Here is a 22,868-nt window from a genome sequence, read left to right on the forward strand (position 1 = left end):
GATACTAAACACTGATCTATATTATAGATCAGTGATACTAACCCAGCATCTGATGCTCCTATCAGGGCTAGCGAGTTGCACATCCCTTCACAGCAGAGAGCAGTGTGGCACAAAGAGTCAGGCTAAAGAGGCTTGAGTGGCACTGGCATATACAAAACGCTTGGCATCTCTTGGCAAGAACATCCTTCTATCGCTGTCTGCTTGCCCTCTCAATTCTCGCTCTCTCTCTCTTTCGCTCATCATTGCTTTTGCTGGCTCTTTCCGCCAGGCCCATGGTTTCCTGGCAGTGATGCCCATCTCTGTATGCCATCCTGGGAGGCGTCATATCCCCTCCAGAGAGCTGGCCCCTGCGGCTGATGGAGCCTTTCAGTCCAGAGAATGGGGGTATTGTGAGGAATTGTGGGTCATGGCCGGAATAGGCGGCAGTTTGCTCATATACAGGCCCCACACACACTCACACAGGGCGCTTAGAACTGAGAGCCAAAGATAGACATCCAACCTCTCAGCTTTAAAAATGCCTCCTCAGGAAGTAGCTGTGTGAGAAAGTGTGTGAGGTGCATGGCAACACTGGAAGTATGCTTGCAAGTGTTTGTGTGCATGTTTCTCTTTGACCGCTTAAAAGCTAAAAAGAAACAATTTCACAGCATTATGTGACGGCATGTTTGTGTGTGTGATTTGGTGCTTGCATACATGCATTCATTGCCTTTATGTCTATTAGAGAAAGCATTTTTGATTGTGCAGCATTGTTGGAAACGCGTTTCTTCTTTCTTTCTTGTTTTTTTTTTGGTCTGGATCTATTCATCTGTTACAAATATGTTCATTTTTAAAATACCATTTTAGTAATAAAATGTAATTCAAACATACAATGACATTCTATGATTTAAAACCCAGGCTGTAAAATGTACATACATACATACATACATACGTATATATATATATATATATATATATATATATATATATATATATATATATATATATACACACACACATATCATTTTTGAACAAAAAGAGGCAAACATTCACATTGAAGGTGTAAGAACATATTTTTTATTTATAACATTTAAGAGTCAAATATTTGTAATGTTTTTAAAATGTAAAAGTTTTTCAAAGCCAAATTTATACTTATAAATATAATTATACATTTATATAACATTTATATTTATACTATATTTTAAACAACATTTGTCCTTTTATTCATCATGGAAACACTTTTTTTTTGCCATTGACTCGTGTATAAATATGAAAGGACAAAATAGTAATGTATAGACTAATGTTTGCTAATGAAAACAAAGCATCGATCATTCAAAAAAATTCTGAAAGAAAAGAAACCGCAAAGCACAGGCATATAGTAATATAGGCCTATATATAGGTTTAAACTATATTTAAATCAGAAACCAAGGCATGTGTCTATAGCCTATCTGTAGAGACAAACAAGCAACCAAACATCGGTGAAGATCAGTCAGGTCGCTAGGCCTACTGTAGAGACAAACAAGCACCAGCTCCGTCTCAAAGCTCTCTCAGCTCCACCTAGTGGCTTGAAGAGACCACACAATCATTCACCAGCATCCTAGTTATACACATTCTCTCAATGCATAGTGCTCATTTCCCCACCGTTGGCAGCCGGAGTGACCGGAGGTGTTTTGGCACATGATGTATCCTTCCACAAGCGGAGGAGGAGGAAAATAGTACCAGTGTTTTTATCCTCTGCTCATGCAGCCCATCCACGGACACCCTTACCTCATTAATATTCAGCCACCGGACTCCTTTCTCCCACCGCGCTGCACTAAGACAAAAGAGCATTGTGGGGGGCACCTCCTGTTTTAATTATAACGAGAAGGTGCGGAGGGTGTGTTAATCGTGGCGTGTGTGTAAAAAAAGAGAGAAAAGGGAGAGGAGAGACAGTGAATGCATTGATTTGTGTGTAAACGTGTGATTTGCTGGTGTGTAAGTCACTCTTTTATGTCTAAAGTTTGTATTTTTGTGTTTTGTATGGGGGTTTGTTTCTGTAAGGCTATATGCTTCTCTCTGTGTGTCTTTGTGTGTGTGTGTGTGTGTGTAGTGCAGCTGCAAGTCTGTTGTGGCTTGTTGCCATAATGCAAATTGGCATCTGATAAAACATCACTGACTGAATTTGCTCAAGGGATGTAGAGGGAAGGAGCAAATAGGAGAGAATTAGTTCTTGTTGCAAAACCCAGTCACACAGCATCTCTCTCTCTCTCTCTCTCTCTCTCTTCCCCCTCCATGCCCAATGAATTAATCCCAAATGAGTAAACCAAAATCTTCTTTGAACTTGAAATAGCTTCTTCTTTCTTGCTCTTTTATTTCTTGGAGAAATATGTGATACTGTAACATTCATCAGCTCCTGATTGGCCCACACTGTGATTAGACAATGTTTATATTTATCTATATATTTTTTTTAGATTAAGATTTATAAGGAGACCTGTGACTGAGAAGAGTATATTGGCATGTTGATGATTTATTATTATTTAACAAATTATTTATCCACTGATTTTGGATTCTGCCTGATTTAAATCACCATCTAGCACTAATTTAAATGTATTTTATTACAAATATTGAACATTTGCAAAATATTAAACATTTTAAGTGCTGTCATTTCAATATGTTATCAAAAAAAAAATAACTGAATAAAATAGATTTTAGAGTCATCAGCCTGAAAAAAAAAAAAAAATTTATAGCAATAATATTTTCTTGTCGGTAGAGGAAATAATTTCAGTATTGATCCATCCTTATTTTCATTAATTTGATAAATGGATATTTCCCATGTTTGAGTCAGTAAAATGTACTTAAATGAGTAAAATCTAAGAAAAAGTCAATGATCATCAAAATTTGGAATCCACTGTAAATAACTGTAACGTATACATATTTTTTATGTAGGGTAATATTTTATGCACATCAAGAACTTTCATGATGATGTCTACATCCAGACACACTAATAGTTACCCACTTCATCAGCTGCGCTAGACAGAGCTCCTCCACTGCCACGTCCTCATTCAACAGCACCAACTCAATTAAGACTCTATGATGGCTTCACCCCACTTGACCCAAACTGACCTCTGGCCTAATGGTTCACGCCTCCCACAATGTCAAGCATGTCACGAGGGGGTCGCTAAAGAGCTTTTGTCCCCTCTGTGTCCAGCCATCCTCTCTCGCTAAAGCATGCTGTCAGTGCTTTTGTTGTATTCCTTTGAATGTAATGGTCCCTGAGTGAGGGCTTATAAAAGCAAAAATCCCTTAATCACCACACAAATATGAGTTTAAAGTCAGTTTTGAGGGATCTGAGATATCCGGCTAGGTTTTTTTTTACAAATTATTATTATTTGTGAAAATATTTCAGCTCATTGTTTCCTTTTTAATGATGAAAATCAACATTGGTCACCTGTTAAATTGGTATTTCATTTCTCACAATTTTGTTGTTCATTTTGTTCTTACTATGCTCTCCACTTAATGAACCTCTTGAACTCTGTTGTCCTTGGCGGAAGCAGGTGTGAGCTCCACTGCGACCATATTAGTCTGATTCTCTTGTGCTCTGCTGCATTCAGATCCAAACACCTTCACTAGCCAAAGTGGAGAACATTGGAAACTCACATAAGCACCAATTTCTGCTGACAGGAGACTTCCTGAACAACGGAAATAGTCAATGGCCATATGGGTGAGATTTAAGCACTCTTGTTCTGTAAACTATGCAATCAATAGAGTCAATCAAAAGTTAGCAAATTTCAAATTAACTAGGTTTATTAATTAAAAATGACACATTAGCAAAACTATTTACTATATTTTACTAGTCTCGTTACATTATTAACCCGTAAAAAAATTACAAATAATAATAATAATAATTATATATATATATAATATTGGATATTATATTATATTAAATATTGGATTCAATGTTTTTATCAACTTTTCTTTTTTTAGCACAGGTTTTGCATTTCTTTGGAATGAGCTAAGCTTGATTGAAAGGCATTATTGGTGGACATAGGTGTATAAATTCAGATCAGCAAGGCCAACAATCCATCAGTTCCAAAAATAAATACAAAACCTGCGCTAATTGAAAGAAAACACGTTATATATATATATATATATATATATATATATATATATATATATATATATATAATATAGCACAGCAACAAATTTTGAAGGATTTTTTTGTTTTGTTTGTAGGCAGGTCATTACTGTGTAACAAGGTTGGCAAAATTACCCCAAAACTTTATAGAACTTGTTAAACCCTGTGTGAGCAAAGTCAGTAAGGTTTAGTCCAATGCGATAACATTAATTAGCATTTTAAACCCTCTCTGGTTCAAAATGACCGAAACACATCACAAGATTCTATGAAGAACACTTAACATCAATGGAACCTTTCCATTGTGATAAAAGTTATTTATTGTGGAAAAAGGTTCTATAGAGTTTTAAAATGTTCTTCACACTCAATAAATAAATAAAAGAAAAAAAAGAAGAAAAAAAAACCTTTCACTTAAAAAAAACTTTACTGAAAGGTTATTTTACAAACCCAAAAATGGTTCTTTATGACATCACTGTGGAAAACCACATTTGGGACCTTTCTTTAGGAGTTTAGGTACAGCACCATAAGATAACAATATATAATAGAATAGAATAGAAAAAATAGAATAGAGTGCGTCTTGTAGCTGGACACACCGACATATCCATATCCATAGCCGAAGTTGTGCTGTCTTCATAGAAATGTCAAATAAATAAATGCAAGGTAGTGTCATTGTATTTGAAATCCACTAGCCACTAGTTTTTCTCGTTGTGCTGTTTGTGTGAGCACTGATTAGAGGCAGGCCTGTGGTTGAAAGGGTCCATGGCCCCTGAGCACAGCCTGCCTGTAATCCTGTTAATGTGAGCTAAAGAGACGTACTCTCCCCATACAGACAGGCTTTCAGAGCGCACGCAGGACATTGCCCTCAGCACAAACTCCCACTGACCTACTTACAGACATTCTTACGAGAGAAAATGGATTGAATAAACTATCAGAGGAGTTGGTCATTCCTGATTCAGGTGTTTTACTAAAAGGTAAAATGCCAAACAAACAAATAGCATTTCCCTAACTTTAGCATATGGCTCATTTTCTTTAGATTTTCTGTAACTATAATTCAGTGTTCGCAGAACACTGCATGTAGGTAAGAACTTTGATAGAACGTAGCTATAGAACGTTTCTAGTGGTTCTTAGGTTTAACTTAACTAAAATGACTAAAATTAGTGTGCAAAAATTTGTTTAATGGCTCCTGTTAAAATACAAACAAAACAAACAAAAAAACAACAACACTAAAACCAGTCCATCACGTGGGTTTCAATCTCAAGCGCTGTGTCATTTTGAAACCCTTAAAGCTCAATTTCAAACAAAACACACAAACAAATTAAATATGTAAATTCCCTATTACGTGCAGTTAGCATTCTTCATTTTTGCTGATTATAAAGCGCAATTAAGCACTTAACGCTGCCTATTCACATCCCAGCTGTCCACCTGTCTGAGGCCTGGGAAAAGACCTTGGCGCTGGTTCACGCCGCGCGTCGTCTCTGTGAAACACGCAGTGCGCGAATGAAAAGGGGCGTCGAGCTGCTCCTCTCACAGCCCGCGAGCTCCAGGCGCTCCTAATAACGTGCTATCAAAATAAGACCCCCACTTTCCCCTCTCCGTTTGATCCTAGAAAGTGAAACTGTGCTAATTACGCGATTAATCTGGACTCTTCGTTAACCCTTTCCGCAGCGACTGTGGGCGCCATTAAGTATTCTTGAATGAAATGGCGCCTTCACTTAGAATCAGCGTGATTTGACATCGTTGTTTATCGTCGAGCTGAATGTAGAATTCACGACTGCTTTGACTTTGAAGAGATCACTTCGTGGAAAAAACAAACACGTGCCCAATTCGAAAAATATACTGTGTATTTCTGTCACACACCTTTAATGGATTATTGAAATAAACATGACATATCAGCAATATAAATCTGAGCAATTTATTTGAATGTCATTCCATTCAGAATTTGTCGTTCAAACGCAGGTTATGCGGAGTAGAAATAATCATTGCAAAGAAACACTTTTTCTTTAAAACAGATAAACATGTAACTATATACATTTTATATCTTAAATCAATCAAAACATTTCCCCTCCAATTTAATAGTCAATAAAACAATGTCAATTAATGTCCAATGTTCACAGTATTTCTAAACAAATTTTTGAAACAATCCAGAAATATAAGATAAAATGTGTGCTCATAAGAAACGTTTTATAAAACCTGTAACTCACAGAGTTTTATGATGTAGATATTAAAGTCCAGCTGTTTAGGATTCATAAAATGTATTATTCAATTTCAGGAGAATGAAAAAATATATATACCAAATGAATAAAAAATATTTTCCCATACATCCCACAGCAGATTCTCATTGTTTTTGCAAAAATATTCAAAATAAAGAGAAAGCATAAATTGTATTTTGCAGTCGACTATCTTAAATTACAGCTATTTCTAGAAGGTAATCATAAGAACAATTAGCTTGTCCTCTGTCACGCGCAGTAGAGCCATTCTCAGCTCTGCATCACCATCTAGTGGTCTTATAAGGAATCACATACATTCTCGATGTTGTTCCTCAGGTGAACTGGGCTAATAGTTTGATATAATAACATATACTGATATTAACAATAATGGAAAAAAGTTGACCATTTTATTTTAAGAGTGTAAGTAAAAAAAAATGGCACCTGCAGTGAACATCACAGGTGACAGGGCTTGCAAGTTTATGTAGTGATGTAGTAATGAACAAATGCTGACAGGTGAATGAAGGGAATTTAGCTGCTGAGTTTTTCTACTTCATTTGCAGTGGCCACTTCGTAAAGCTCATGCTGGTCTTCCTCCTCCCCCGGTACCTGAAATGCATTCACATTTCCTCTTAGCACATGATAAGACTGTCAAAACTGTCTCTGTATATTGTACATACAATGATACTGCACATTAGGCAGGAATGCCTAATAAGTCAAGGACAGGTAAGGTATATATGGTTGAAAAAGGCTTACAGAATACAGCATAAACTATAAAAAGCTATAAAAAAATGGTAATTCAATTTTTTTACCTCCCAGTAGACTCCATCCTCAAAGCATTGAGCATCTGGAGGAGCACCGTAAATGGGCAGCTTCAGAATTAACCCTGAGAAAAACACAGACATATTTTGTTATGTTTTATCTGAGATCGATAAATCACTATATACTGAACACACATGTATACACAGGGAAGTATGAACAATCTAAGGTAGGATTTTCTTTAAAGCTTAGTAAACAATCGCTGTGCAGGGAATGACATTTATTACAAAATATTAAAATTTTCTTTATTGTTTTTTTGTGTGTTTTTTTTATCCTGTGTTCAATAAACAAAGTATTTTAACCAACCCAAAATGAATATACTAACTACAGTGATAATTTTTGTTGGTGTTGTTGTGAATATTTTAATCTTATTATTATAATATTATATATTTCTGTCCCAAACAGAAAATGAAATTAAAATATGTCGCATCAGTCCAAAAATAGTCATGACGAGTGAAAAAAACACAAGTCAGCATTTATTTAGAACCAAGAACCAAGAGATGACCGTCTACAGCCGCGAGAGGGCGCTCTATGCTGCTCAGTGCTGCTGTAGCTTACCCTGAAAACATTACCTGAAAACTGTTAACTGAAATTAATTTATTTAACAAAATCCAAGACCAAGAACAAATACTGGTAATCTAGAAAGGCAAGTTATTCAGCTAATGGTATACCACAGTACACACAACAACAGGTTGAATAGGTGCCCGGTAGCAGTTACAGGAGCACTGAGCAGCATAGAGCGCCCTCTCGTGGCTGTACACGGTAATGTTTTCTCTTGGTTTATGTCAAATTAATTTTGATATATAAGTCACACCTGACAATAAGTCGCAGGACCAGCCAAACTATGAAAAGAAGTACGGCTTATAGTCCGGAAAATATGGTAATAAAACATTTAGCTCTATGCATTTTGCCTTGATTATGTGTTTTCAGTGTGTGGCACAAATGTGTTTTATAACATTTGTATATTTACTACAAATTCTCTCATTTGAACGGCAAAGCATGATAACAGTGCAAAACTTCAAATTGATAAGATCAAATAATTGGCCTAGTAGAAGCATGCATTCACTGCACTTTCAAACTGTACACACACCTGTAATGAGACCACCAAACAGAGCCATTCCTAGTGTGACGGCCAGGGAAATAGCCTGAAATCCACCCTTAGATTGAGGGTTCCATTGCCCAGTTTCAACATCAGCAAAAACTCTTTGCAATCTGAGTAAGATGGGATACAGAGGCACAAATATGTCAGTTCTCACTAGGGTTGTGAATCGAAAATCGATACTTAAGGTCAGGAATTGGCTACTTGTTGTAAAATGTAAATTAGGATTCCGCCTATCGATTCCTGTGTGCACTTTTTTTCTTTCGTTTTTCTTCATCTGTGAAGACGCGACCTGGCGATCTGCCAGGACTTCGGCCGTGGTTCATCCGTGCAGCGTACGAACAGTATCCTCAGTGTGATTTGAACATTCATATATGTGTTCACGCTGCTGCTGACCTAAATAGAGCAGCTGTAATGTATGAAACAGCTTCATGCAGTCTTTTCAACCACACAGTATCATTTCTGTTACAAACATTCAAATCACAGAAGTACTGGGATAAAAGTTTATAGTTCAGATATAAACGCTGATGTGTATGGTAGCAATCAATATAGAGTAAATCACCTTTTGAAAGTAGTTTGACATTCAAAATAAAGATTTATCGATCACATTGTTACACCAGTAGGTGGCAAAAAGGAGCTGTAAACATGTATTTGACTTTGAATAATTTCAGACAATTGTTAAAAAATGCTGATTCATCCAGTAATGAAGTAAATCTTGATATGGTCCTTGAATCATTCATTCATAAATTACATGTGCTTTTGTTTAGTTGATTTTTTTATTCAGAATCATGAGAGAACCACAAACGCCATTAAAAAATTTCAATTTATCAATAATCATGTAAATCTATTTTGCACACAAACAGCTCTTAAACGAGTCCAGTTTTTATGTAGCCTGATGATTTTCGTTCATGGTATTCAGCTGTAACCAAATGTTTTGCAGAAAGCGAGAGAATAAATTTGATATCTAAATGTTAGTCTTCATTTTTTAATCACATTGGAATTGAAACTGGGATTAAAAATGATCGGAATCGATAAGCAGAATTGGCACTGAATTGATGAAATTCAAACGATTCCCAACCTTAGTTCTCACACAGAATTAGTTCTGCAATATTTTCAGCCATGACACACAAATATGCAAAACAAAGCAAACCCTTACTAAATAACACAACCAATAACACAATCACAAATCATTAATTATGCAAATAATTACTTTATATATAATATACTACTGACTTACCCCTGTCCATAAACGTCTGGGGTTGCGAGGGCAGCAGTGACAGCACCCACTATGGCTCCCAGAACCCCTGGCATTCCATGCAGGTTATGAATGCCACATGTGTCCTGAATCTTCAGTTTCGATTCCAAAACCGGCTAAAAGAGCACAAAACAGCAACAAACGTGATACAGAGGCTTCTTGTAGATGTTTATAGTTATGTGTCGGAGAAATGTGCGCTACTAACCGAGAGGTATTTGTATCCCAGTACTGAAATAGTTCCAGCGAGGAATCCCACGATCATAGAGCCGAAGGCAGTCAGCATCATCTCTCCAGCTGTTCCCACAGCAACACCACCAGCCAGTGCGGCATTCTGGATGTGCACCTGAAAAAGACAGAAGCTTGTAAGAGGGTTTGTAATGGTGCAGCTCGTAATGTAATATCACAGATAGCCACAAGGGGGTGCTCACCATGTCCAGCTTGCCTTCGGGGTTGACTAGGGCGGAGAAAGCGAATGTAGCCAGTGTGCAGGCGGCCAGAGAGTAGTAAGTGTTCATGGCGGTTCTGTGTTGTGGGTCACCGTAGTTTGTAATGGCTGAGTTGAAGCTGGGCCAGAACATCCACAGATAGATGGTACCTGAGCAGAACCCAAGCTTTCGTGGATCAGAGAGCCCTGGTTGACCACAGGTTAGAATTTTTTAGGTGACTTACCGATCATGGCAAAGAGGTCAGAGTGGTAGACAGACGAGTTTTTGTGTTTGCTCTTGTCCAGGTTTGGCCTGTAGAGCACACGGGTCACCACTAGGCCGAAGTAAGCACCAAATGTATGAATGGTCATGGATCCTCCAGCATCATTGGCCTAGAGATACCGATAACATTTCAATTTGTAATGTTACGTTTACACTCATATATGTAAGAATATTAATATACAGACTGCAGCTCATTTGTTTTTCGCTTATTAGTTTTCACAGTGGATTTTTATTTTAGATGTTTTATTTTAAATGTAAATGTGAAGTACTCAAATGTAATCTAGTAGAAATTGTTTTGTTAAAGTCTAAGTTGGAGCTTTAACTACATATCATATGCATGTCTACATTTGGCAAGACCAAAAAAAAATAAATGAAAGACACATTTTACAAAGTAATCTATACAGCTGATAATTTATAATGCCATTAGATGTAAAGAGAAACCAATTAATTTTCAATATACTCAGGATGCAGGGTTTTTATAATACAACAAGCTATACACTGTGATTTTAATAGTAATACCATGAATTTGTCTTTATTATGCCTGTGGGAAATATTAGGGGTAATATTAGGAGCATAATATGTAAGAGATTTTGTAACAACCTGTATTGGTCAATACTGAATATTTAATTGTGTATTTCATATGAAGCATTTAAAATTATTAATTTTATTTTGTTTAATTATTATTATTATTATTTTTATTCATAATTTATTCCATTACATTAAAATAATTATTTCTTTATCAACCAGAATTTCAATATCGTTGCATCCCTATCAAACGTGTATCCAGTATTTAAAAAAATTAACAAAAATCAGATTTAGTAACAATTAGCAAAATCTGAAAATTCCAATGATCATATTTTGTGCTTTTGTAGATCTGACGGTGTGTTCACACTCACCCCAAGAATGGAAAGCAGGATGAACTCATTGACGGCGAACAATGTCACCTCGAAAATGGCCATTACAAGTAGTTGCACAGGACTGGTCTTCCCCAAAACGGCACCAAAAGAGATCAGCACGGAACCAGTGCAGAAGTCTGCATTTATCATGCTGCAGAAAAAACATATTCATTGTAATTTAAAATACAGTAGTGCATGTGTCTCTGAGGCAGGAGCTGCACAGTCTAGTCATCTGCTCAACTGCCACGTCCACTTGGTGGCGCTACGTTCAGCTGTAATCTACTTTACACCCGAGGCCACAGCAGCAGCAAATGTGCACATACACCTAACACATACAGAAACATAACAAAGACATTATTTTATCTGACTGTTGTAGCTCTTTAATAACAGATCTTTATTGGCCACTACTGCTGTTAGCCTCCAAACATCACCAGTCTCTTTGAAATGCATATTACTGGATGTAAGAAATAAAAACATAAAAGTCATATGTGGGGTTCAAGTTTTACCTAGTCACGCCAACATGGATTTTGCCATGATGCATGCCGTGGAAAAAGCCCTGCATAAGTGTGGCCCACTGTAGGGAAAAGGCTGCGATGAGGAAGTTAAATCCGACGCTACTGAATCCATAACGTTGCAGAAACGTCATCAGGAACCCGAAGCCCACGAAGATCATGACATGAACATCCTGGAAACCTAAAACACAAATGAGTTAGATGTTTTACCTATTCTTTCCCCTCTCATTCTCATAGTTTCACATTTTTAATAGTAATCTCAGAAACTGCAATTGCTCACTGATATGTGTGTGGACTGGTCATGTACAGAATAAATTTTTTCTGACATGGGTACTTAGCAACACCATTCAGGGCCAATTTTACACTATTGGTATGCTCAACCCCTCATTAACCCGTGTTCTTCTCTGTGTAGAGCCATTCATTCACCCATTTCACTTCTTTTGACACAATTACACTGTTGCCAAGCAACTGGCCATTGACCTGGGCACCAATGAGGATGGCATGGGCCCTTTGGGCAAACTGTCCCACATACCTCTCACACTCACCCTTCTTTGGCAGCCCATAAATAAGTCTACGAGCTCCATGTGTAAGGTGAGTTTACTGTAGGACAAATAAGTCTTTAAATGGATAGTTAATCCAAAAATTAAACTAATGTCTCTTCAAACCTTAATAACCTTTATTTCTTTTGTGTCTTTCTTTTTTTTTTGGTCTAAAGTAAGAGTCAATGGGATCCAAACTGGTTGGACCACTGACTGTGATTGTATGAACAAAATCTCTTCTGTTCCATTCAAAAGATGAAAGTCATTTAGGTTTGAAACAACTTTAGGGTAAAAGATCATGAAATCTTCTATCCCTTCAATGAAACCAATAAGTGAACTGTGAAGCAATCTGTTTTTATCCTTACAAAGTTAGACAACATAAATTGTGATTGGCAGAGCATAATAACTTATTGCATTTGAACACATATAAAACTGTGATTCATCAACTGTCATACACCTCTGAATGGATTTGTTTCGCATGTCACACCTGTTGTTATGTGTCCTGCAGTTGAGCAATGAAGCAAAACAGATGCGACCACTCCCATAAAGGTAAAGATGCATATTATTGAAGATTAGGAATCAAATACTGTACAGACAAGAAGTCTTTTTCTAGTCAATAAAATCTCTTTTCTTTGCAGAGGATTTTCCCCTTTCTCTCTTTATCCTACCTAATATATGCAGTATTCTGCTTATAGGTTTGTGAAATCTGTCAGGATTTATGCCATTGCCAAGTCACTGTATATAATTCACATGTAGGTGTGTCCTAGACTTGCAGTGCAGACATAACATGAAATGCAATAAATGTAGTTAAGTGCTTAATGCAAGTCTGGTGCAGAGGGCAGGTTTAGTGCAGATCGCAGAGATTAAAGGACAAGATGAGGGTTTAGTAAAGCAAGGTGGTTGGGAAATCCAACTACAGTTTCCCAAGAAAGGACAATTGCACAAAGACAAATGCAAAACAAATATTAAGAGAGCAAATTGTGAATAAAATGTACATGTGCTTCACTTAAACCATTCAGACCACTCAGTGTGCCAATGTTTGTCTGTAGTACAACCAATCAAACACGTTCCTCGGTTATCAAGTTACCCACGTGTGTTTTTACTGGTAAATTCAATAGATTTATACATCCATATTGTTATTTCTTAATAATTACCCAGGTGCGTGATCGTATCAGATCCACAAATATGTTCTCAACAATGAGTTCTGATTATAAAATCCAGGTCTATTTTTACTATATTTCTCCCTATCATTCATTCAAGAGTGTCACTTACTGGGATAACGGTAGTAGAACTCATTCTCATGATCATTTCTAGTAGCACTATGGGTTCTGTTTTCATTCCACAGCTTGGCATCAGTTTCATCATTATACTCCACCAGCAGTCCAAAGAGGATGATGAGGATGACTTCCAAGATGATGCATAACAGCGGCAGCCGTAACCTCATGTTAGTAGACTCAGCCATGGTGCTTCCCCTTTGCCAGTATCCTTTGCTCACTCTCTATCCCCTTTCCTCTCTCTGGAGCAGGGCACAGGCTCTGATGGGTCTGGAGGCAGAGTGCAAGAGAACATTAGCTGACACAACTCTTTTTATTGTTAGTTTTGCCACTTGTCATCTTAGTAACGCCCACCTGGCCTCTCAAGTCTATTGATTTGTAGCAGTTCTGGGCTCCTCCCTCATTTTTTTGTTCAGGAGATGCACGAAGTATACATTTTTGGCCAATGAGAATATTCAAGTTAAATGTGAACAAATCTATTACAAATGAGTAGGGGTGTGACAAAACACTTATCCCACGAGACACGGGATGAAACACGAGACTGGGTTCAGTAGAGACAAGATTTAGACTTTTTTTTTAAGAAAAAGTCTAAGTGTAACAAACATGATTAATGTATCCATGTAAAAAAATAAAGCAATTGTTCCCAAACTTTTTCTGTTTTAATTGTTCTGTATTGCTTTATTCTGTTTACATTTTTCTCAACTCCTTTTTAATAGTTAAATTGTTACTAATTAAAAAGCATGTCTAATTAATTAAAATCATGAAACGTATACATTTTCACATCAATTTATTAAAAGTTTAACAAAAATGACAAGTTTAGGGCCCTATGAAATGTTTTATTTCGTATTTCTGTATTATTTATATTGTTTTGTTAATTCGGTTTTAGCATGTCTTATTATTTGAATGTACAAAAAGCTTAATTGATTAATATTTTTTTCTTAAAGTAGTCTTATGAATTTTTCTTTTCCTCAGAAATTCTGTGTTGTGTATTTATATTTTTCTGGTTATAAAATGAAGGCATAAAACATTAATTCCATTTATTTAAAAAAATAATAATAATTGAAAATTAAGCAATTTTATATTGATTTACTATTAAAAATAATACATGGAAGAAATGTTGTGTGATTAATCCTTACAAAAAATGTATGTTTCATTTTAGAAGTAGTAGAAGTAGTTGTACATTCAGTAAACAGGGACAGTTTTTTCAAACACATTCCACAATAGACACATACATTTTGAACTGACAAGGACATGAACTCAAAACATTCAGTATAGGTACTACTGGAATATATTTTAAAATGTAATTTATTCCTTTTATGAATCACATGATCCTTTAGAAATGATTATAATATTCTGACTTAGTGCTCAGGAAACATGTCTTGTTGTTCTCAATGTTCTCAAACATATTTTTGGGGATTCTGCGAACAAAAAGAATACAAATATAATAGATAGTTCAAAAGAACAGCATTTATGTTAACAATGTAAAAGACTGTCACATTTCTGTCACAATTTAAAATGCCCTTCCTTGATAAAAGTATTAACAATAGTTTTACTGACCCCAAACATTTGAATTTATATTTAGTAGTGCAAAATATTATTAAAAATACACATAGGCAGGAGTAACACAAGAAAATGTATCAAATCAGTGACTTTGTCGAATTCAGCCAACATCCCACTGGCTGGTTTAAACTGTTTCTAAATTCACAGGAATCATTTACACTGTATTGTTTATACAACACCGTTGATAAAGGCCTTCAAAGAAAAGCTATGAACCGGCTCTACAGCTGACAAGGGCAACTTAAAGAGAAACATAAAAAAGAGGGTTTAATCCCTTCTTGTACTCTTTTGGCTGAAGTATAAGAGGATGAGAAGTAATTCTACAGGCTTTGGAAACAAAATAAACAAACAAAAATCTTTTAAGTGTTACGTTTTGTGTGAATGAGTTACAAAGCCAAACATTTTACACAGATAAACAGATTCTAGTAATGTGAACTAATAAAGAAAACAGGGTCAATGTTTATTATATGTGGCCTTTAAAAAACTGCCAAAATGTTAAAACAGCCTCGTGGAAAATAACTAAGAACTATTTAGGCACAGCTTTCTGGACTGCCCCGAAAGCTAAACCCATCAGGTGTCACTTCGATTCTTCCAGTCAACAGTGCTTGACCTTTGATCTCTTTCACCTCTGCTTTCATCTATGAGTAGTTTTTAGAGCACTGGGTTCACCAAACACTTTCTCAAATCTCACTTCTTGTCTTTCAGGTTCCAATGTTTCAAGCTCAGAAAAAGTGATTTTTCTGTGTGTGTGCTAATATGAAGTACACACTCTCCTGTCTGAAGTGCTTTTGAAAGTTGAATTAGAAAAAAATAACATTGAAAGCTCTCATGAACAAGACAAAGATTCTCCGTGTGAACCAGCACACTGTACACCAGAGGGAAATGACCCTGTCAGTGACCCTGTCAGTGACGTGACATTCAGCCAAGTATGGTGACCCATACTCAGAAATCGTGCTCTGCATTTAACCCATCCGAAGTGCACACACACAGAGCAGTGAACACACACACACACACTGTGAACACACATGTAGGATTTCAAATTCATGGTGCAGGAAAAATCAAATCAAACCTGCACTCCACTAAAGTCTGTCAGTGCAAATGACAAAACTGAACAATTCTTAGGTGTTCAAAGGGATAAACTTGGTGGTAAAGGCCTGTAGCTAAATCTGTACAAGATAGTGCCACTTCCAAGAGATTCTCTTCATGATTTACAAAGCTACTGCCCAGTGGGATCTTTTGAAAAATCCTGAGATACCATACTTTGGGACTCCTTTGCATGCAGCTACAGGCCCTGGTACACACATCCATTCATCCTCTGTTATCATATGAGGGAAAACAGCTAACTAAAACTACAACCAGTGAACCGCTAAATGCCATTCAGACGCTAAATGTTTATAACTGGCATGAAGGAATGCAGGGCTCGACATTAACGCTTGTCCGCTTGTCCGGGACAAGTGGATTTTGTTAAGGGGCAAGTAAAAGAGAATTTTACTTGCCCAAATGGACAAGTAACCTGATTTCAATTTTAATAACAAACAATAACTAGGGCAGCACCTAAACTTTGGAGAGAAAAATTCAGATTTTATTACTTTCAGTGTAATAATGGATAATGTATTGACAGTATCAAGAAAAGATAAATATTTTATATAATATATGCAACATCACACGACGAGGAGTGATGTTTTACCGACTTTCAGCTCGATTGCAAATGTGATATTGATTTTATACAACTTTAGCTAAATAAACAAGTAATATTAACTGACTTACATTTTAAACACATTATAGATAACGAAAATAGTTCTGAGCAAAGCCACAGAAAGCGAAACAAACCTCGCTACATTTCAGCTGCGCACCGTGGACTGGTTATTAGCTCGTACTACAATGCAAAAAAACTAATCCGAACTCAGAACAGCTTTACTCTGGAGCCAAAGTTGATTTCATGACACTGTTACTGCACAAATGCAACCGTGCTGCGAGATCCAGTGAGAAGGGTTTGAAGTTGGTCATTTCCATATGCTAGAAAAATAATGGTACATTTATTAAGAGTGGAAGATTTATATTTTCTGTATATAAAAAGTAGATTTTGCACCTGTTACTGTTGTTAATAAAAGTACATTTTGTGTGCATCTTAACTCAAGCTTAGTGCTTTACTGTCAAATCTGTATATAAACAGTAAAAAAAAGAAAAATAAACAAGAAAACAACATGAAATATTATTAGTAACAGCACTTATTAATGCAAAACAATAGTAATTTTATGATTAAATGACCTAAATGATTTTTATTTTGAATATCGCTGCGCATGATCCCCCAGCGCTACCAAATCTGCTCCTGGCACTACCATCCTTAGAACTTAGTGGCGCTGGTGCCACTGCTCTCAAATGTTAGTCTGGAGTCCTGGTGAGCCATTTAAAAAAACGGTTACTTTCTTCATTTATTGAATTAATCAGCTGTTTGAATGAATTGGTTGAATCAATGATTCATTCATTAAGACAGTGACTTGCCACCACCTATTGGTGGTTCAATTTCATATTTAAAAGTATCATTGCATTTTTCCAACATTTCATATTTGCATGACAAAAAAGTAAAACATTAATTTAATAACATTATTTATGCATTTTCAATTTTGAGTAAATGAGTTTGTGGGACCTATCTTCATTAAACAGTCTCAGTAAATACATCTAAATGGCACTTTCGATGCAGCTTCTGTGTTTCCTCTGCAGTGGACAGATGGAGTGATACTGATTTCATTTGAATGGGAACAACCATATATTATCATTCTATAGTGGTTAACCATATATACCCGATATAGAGCAAATTTGATTTTTTTCATCATTTTTATTATTTATATTTAAGAAATTTGAAATAATTTGACAATGGATTAAAAAAATAAATGTGTAAAATAAAAATAATTATACTTTAGATGACAAAGCTATTTTTCACAAATAAATAAATATTTAATAAAAATATCATAAAAAGAAAGTACCGTATTTTTCGGACTATAAGTCACACCTGAGTATAAGTCGCATCAGTCCAAAAAGATGTCATGACAAGGAAAAAAACGTATAAATCGCACTGGACTATAAGTCGCATTTATTCAGAACCAAGAACCAAGAGAAAACATTACCATCTACAGCCGCGAGAGGGCGCTCTATGCTGCTTAGTGTAGTTTACAGGAGCACTCAGCAGCATAGAGCGCCCTCTCACGGCTGTAGACGGTAATGTTTTCTCTTGGTTCATTTCAAATTAATTTTGATAAATAAGTCGCACCTGACTATAAGTCGCAGGACCAGCCAAACTATTAAAAAAAGTGCGATTTATAATACGGTACACACTGTAATAAAAGGAGCACTCGGTATTCTGGGAAGTTTCTGTGCACTGGGAATCAAACTTTTCAAATAAAGCCAGGGTTAACCTCATTTTACAAACAGCACACAGTAAATATGTCATGAATATGACAGTGGGCAAATGCATAAAGTGCAGCATAAGTATTCAATTCACACGGACCGACCGTCACACTGAGAACACGCGATCATGCTGGATACACATACACACTTCACAAGATCTCACAGCTGGATTAGACTATGTTTTCAAGGTTTGTGAAATTAAATGTTCATTAGTCATTCAAAGATTTGTTTAAATTATATAAATGCGTATTTGCTTAATGCTGACGGCAAACGAGAGAGTACTATAATGTTTGCCTTTCTATTACTAACGGGCCTAATATAAAAGCAATCCTTATAATACTTTCTGTATACATTAATTCCTTTGTTTAACCATTCTATCTGATTATTAGAAAGACTTCTATCTGTATTAGACAGAACTGTTAAAGAAAGCTATGAACAAGAGAGAGTGTGAGCACTGTGTGCGCTCAAGCACTGCAGCGCCGTCAAAATAAAAGTCCCTCCTCGAACACATCGGCCAAGCAGAAAAACTTATTGTCCGATGGCAATATTTGAAAAATGCCTTTGGCAATAAATCGGTCGACCACTTTTATTCGATCACTATTATACCATTATTATTCTATTATTTTAACTTAATGTATTGATCAAATGTAAGAATTTGACGTAAATGGAGACATGTACATTTAATCAGTTTAGGAAAATACTGTCTTTCATAAAATTAAAAAGTGTAACAGCAACCAATTTAAGGCAAATATAAAAAAGATATGCCGATTAAAGTAATACCTGATAGAGCACTGATGAGACTGCTTCAGAATAAATTACCCCCCCGCCAAAAAAAAAAAAAACTTGTTCCCCCAGACAAGTAACTTTTTTACTCGGACAAGTGAATTATTGATTTACTCATGTCAAAGCTTAATGTTGAGCATTGGAATGCCAAGTGTTCTCCTTCCAACAAAGGGAAAAAATAACACTGTTAATGCAATGATGAAGTGTTGATTGTGACAAAAAAAAAAGTGTTGCATCACTGCAAGATCAATAATTTTAACAGCTATTGATAAGAACATCTATATTATATCTTTAGACAAATGACAGAAATCATATCTGAACCCATTAGATTATGTATTCAGTCCCTCCAGAAAAATGCAGATTTTTCTTGTGATTGTTGTGGGCAAAAATTCTTGATTTTGCGGCACGTTTTCTTAAAAAATGTGATGGAATATGCAGGATATTTTTGCAATTTTATGTGATGAAATTGCGTGAACTTTTTCTCACTAGGCTACTACCTTAATGTAAAGAGTAATTTCTTATTACTTCCCATGATAAGCGAGCATACTAAATCACAGAATATTTTAGTTGCAATCTCTTACTGCAACATTAATATTTTACATACTACTAATATAATTACAACTGTAAGTTTTTGGTAATGTTGTAACAAAAAAGTGCAATCTTACAACTGTAAAGTTGCATCAACTTCTGAATGAAACTACAACAGTGTTAGTAGTCTAGTGAGAAGGGGGTGTTGGGGGAATCACCTTTTTTTCTCTGTTTCATCAAACCGCAGTTTTCGCAAGTTCTCGCAGTATAATTTGTCTCCACTGTCATGTAACAAATCGGGAAACTGCTTTGCGCGTTCTTTTGCGCTTATATTTGTTGGCAAATAAGAATGATTTGCGCGCTTCAAGTTTCACCCTGGTTTCACTGCTGGGTTTGCAGATGATGTTCACGTAACGTAATTACGTCACTTCATAAGGTTCCCATGGCAATGGGGGAAAATGGCGCTTTACTTGTGTGAAGTAAACGCAAAATTTTTCAACTTTCTGCTAAGATATATGTGTGTTTTTGGAACGAAAATACAGGGATTATGAAAACATGCTATCCCCACATATTTTGCTTCCTGAAATTGGCAATTTATGCGGCAAAAGAGCGGCATATTTGAAAAAATGCGACCCCGCATAAATATGCAGCCTTAGGCTGATTATGCATTAAATCAAGAGATCGCATAATCACGTTTGTCTGGAGGGACTGTGTATTAATTCTGAGTGAGTGACCTCGTAAAAGTGTTTAGAAACATAAACAAATGTCTTATATTGACAGTAAACAAAGATGAAGCCTAAGTGTCCTATTTTGAGTCAGAGAGTAGCCTGAGGTTAAGGACAGGACTGTTACCAGAGCATGAAAAGTAATTTCACCTTGTCTCTTTTAAATCTGTCTTCAACTGATAAAATGTTTGCACACTCTTTTTATGCTATGGAGGTCTTGGACATGTGATCCTGTCACAGGCACCATATATGAGGTCACATATAAATATATTACTGTCTTTTATATCTCTGTTCACACTGTAAAATGATGTAAATTAATATGTACCAGCATGAAAATCTAATTTCGACAGATAGGTGTCCTGCTCCTCATGTTGGTAACTAACTCATACCAGACCACAACACTTCAGCGATGTGGAAATTATCTCTAATTGGTCAGGTAGGATGGACCTGCATTATTACTTATGTTTAAAATTTAGGGTTAGGGTTAGATATTACTCTGCATATATTAAATGGACATTAGAGTATCAGATTTCACTACAAAGGTTCACAGTAAGAACAACAACTGTAAGGACAACTGTATCAGCGTCCACACCATATGTGATAAAACCTGTTTTTATACAGTCTATGGATAAAACTCAATTTATTACAAACACACACAAACCGTTCAGTTGTCTAACATTACTGCTTTATTACACAACCATATATATATATATATATATATATATTAGTGCTGTCAATCGATTAAAAAAAATTAACTAATTAATCGCACAATTTTTTTAAATTAATCGCGATTAATCGCGATTAATCGCAATTAAAAGACTGACACTTTTTGGATATGTAAATGTAAAATGTAAATAATTAATGTAAACTCAAGACAAAGAAACTATTTAAATTCAAAATATGATTGTTTATTGGAATTTTTGTTTAACTTGTAACAGATTTTCTCATGTAAACAACATACCTGCAATAAATCATCAATATCCTCCAAATTAACTGTTGGCTTGAAAGCCATATTTATTACAGAAATAAAAACACAGGCATGTAAGTACCATTTGAATTTCAAAACAATCAATGCCAATAAAAAACAAAAATGATTTCCATGTTGAATTCTAAGTGGACTGCAAAAAAATTCCAAAGTATAGTCATTGCCAGTGCTTTAAGTGAGCCGGTACGCTCATTTGGACATCTGTTTTAATAGAGGTTTTAATCTTTTACCTGCACTGCCGATTTTCAGAGCGCCCTTCACAATGCAAGCTTCCTAATTCATCCCACCCAGAGCAGAAACTACATTACCCATTCACCCTTAAGTTATACAAGTGAATAGCGCATGTGTCGCTTTTCCCACTGTTAAGTGTCAACAACTCAACGTGGCCGGAGAAGGTGTGTGAAACTCGTTGTGAGTTATACTAAAGCAAAATCTTGAGTATTTATTGTCTGATAAACATTAAAAACTGTCTGCGGAGGTTGAGTCGTCCTGCAGCCCCCGCTGGCTGCTCATTGGCTGCAGCATCTTTTTTCTAAGTTCTAAAAAAATACCGTAGACGGCAAGGCACAAATTTAGATATTCATTTATCTAATTAATCTATAGCCTATGCACAAAGACAATATGATCTTTTTGTCCCCTTTTTGTTTTAAAGCTTGTTGAAGAGAGAGAGCGCAAGTTGCTGCAGCTGGAGGAAGACAGTGATGCACGCGCACAGGAGTGATTGACAGTTCGCGGCACTGTGTACAAAAAATACTCCGCTACACAATTATTTCGTTATTTTCATTTAAGCTTATTAACGTTAGCGTTACAGAAAGGTCTGATTTACGCACTGTTACAGTCATTGTTTTTTTTTTTTTTTTTAAATGACATTTGAATTCATGATTTTAATGTTGCTGTTTCTTGTGGCAGACTAAATGAAGAGTAATGTTTCTTGTGGCAGACTGAAGAGTTATCCGGCAGAGTTTTATACTGAAACTTTCCGTCTAAAAGTCCTTCCTTGGTCTTATCCATATTTCTTTGCACGTTGAACACACATAGGCCACAACTGGAAATAAAAAAAAAACTGCAACCGCGTTAATTGCGTTATTTTTTTTTAACGCGTTAAATATTTCAAATTAATCGAATGCGTTAACGCGCTAATTTTGACAGCACTAATATATATATATATATATATATATATATATATATATATATATATACAGGTAATCATAAATATATATTATTAAATGAATTGACCTTATTATAGAAATGTTTCCCAAGATTTTTTTCTGATTTCAGTAACTTAACGTTAGAAAATGTGCAACAGGAGCAATACAGAAGGGTTTCGTAGGTAAAAATCCCATTCATTTTCTCACCATTTTTTTTTCTATGATTTTCACATATTTTTTTTTAGATCAAATATAATTTGCAATGTTTCATCTCTGGCCTAATTGGGCTCATGGTTTTTCACTCTGTACTGCAGATTTTGTCTTTTTATACAAACAAGTGGCAGGAGA

At 35.8% G+C, this 22,868-nt stretch overlaps 1 protein-coding gene across 1 annotated transcript; it reads right to left on the reverse strand.

Moving 5' to 3' along the window:
* Positions 1 to 5,942: 5,942 nt before the first annotated feature.
* On the reverse strand, positions 5,943 to 13,727 carry LOC127975406 (ammonium transporter Rh type B). The gene is made up of 10 exons (XM_052579451.1): positions 13,388 to 13,727; positions 11,571 to 11,757; positions 11,065 to 11,215; positions 10,131 to 10,278; positions 9,890 to 10,056; positions 9,667 to 9,804; positions 9,444 to 9,577; positions 8,198 to 8,319; positions 7,101 to 7,174; positions 5,943 to 6,897 (listed from the first exon to the last, which is right to left on the reverse strand). Exons 1-10 carry the CDS (start codon positions 13,575 to 13,577, stop codon positions 6,820 to 6,822), a joined length of 1,389 nt encoding a protein of 462 aa, XP_052435411.1. The 5' UTR covers positions 13,578 to 13,727; the 3' UTR covers positions 5,943 to 6,819.
* Between the last annotated feature and the right edge of the window lie 9,141 nt (positions 13,728 to 22,868).

This window comes from Carassius gibelio, chromosome B16, assembly GCF_023724105.1.
Source record: "Carassius gibelio isolate Cgi1373 ecotype wild population from Czech Republic chromosome B16, carGib1.2-hapl.c, whole genome shotgun sequence".
Lineage (NCBI taxonomy): Eukaryota > Metazoa > Chordata > Actinopteri > Cypriniformes > Cyprinidae > Carassius > Carassius gibelio.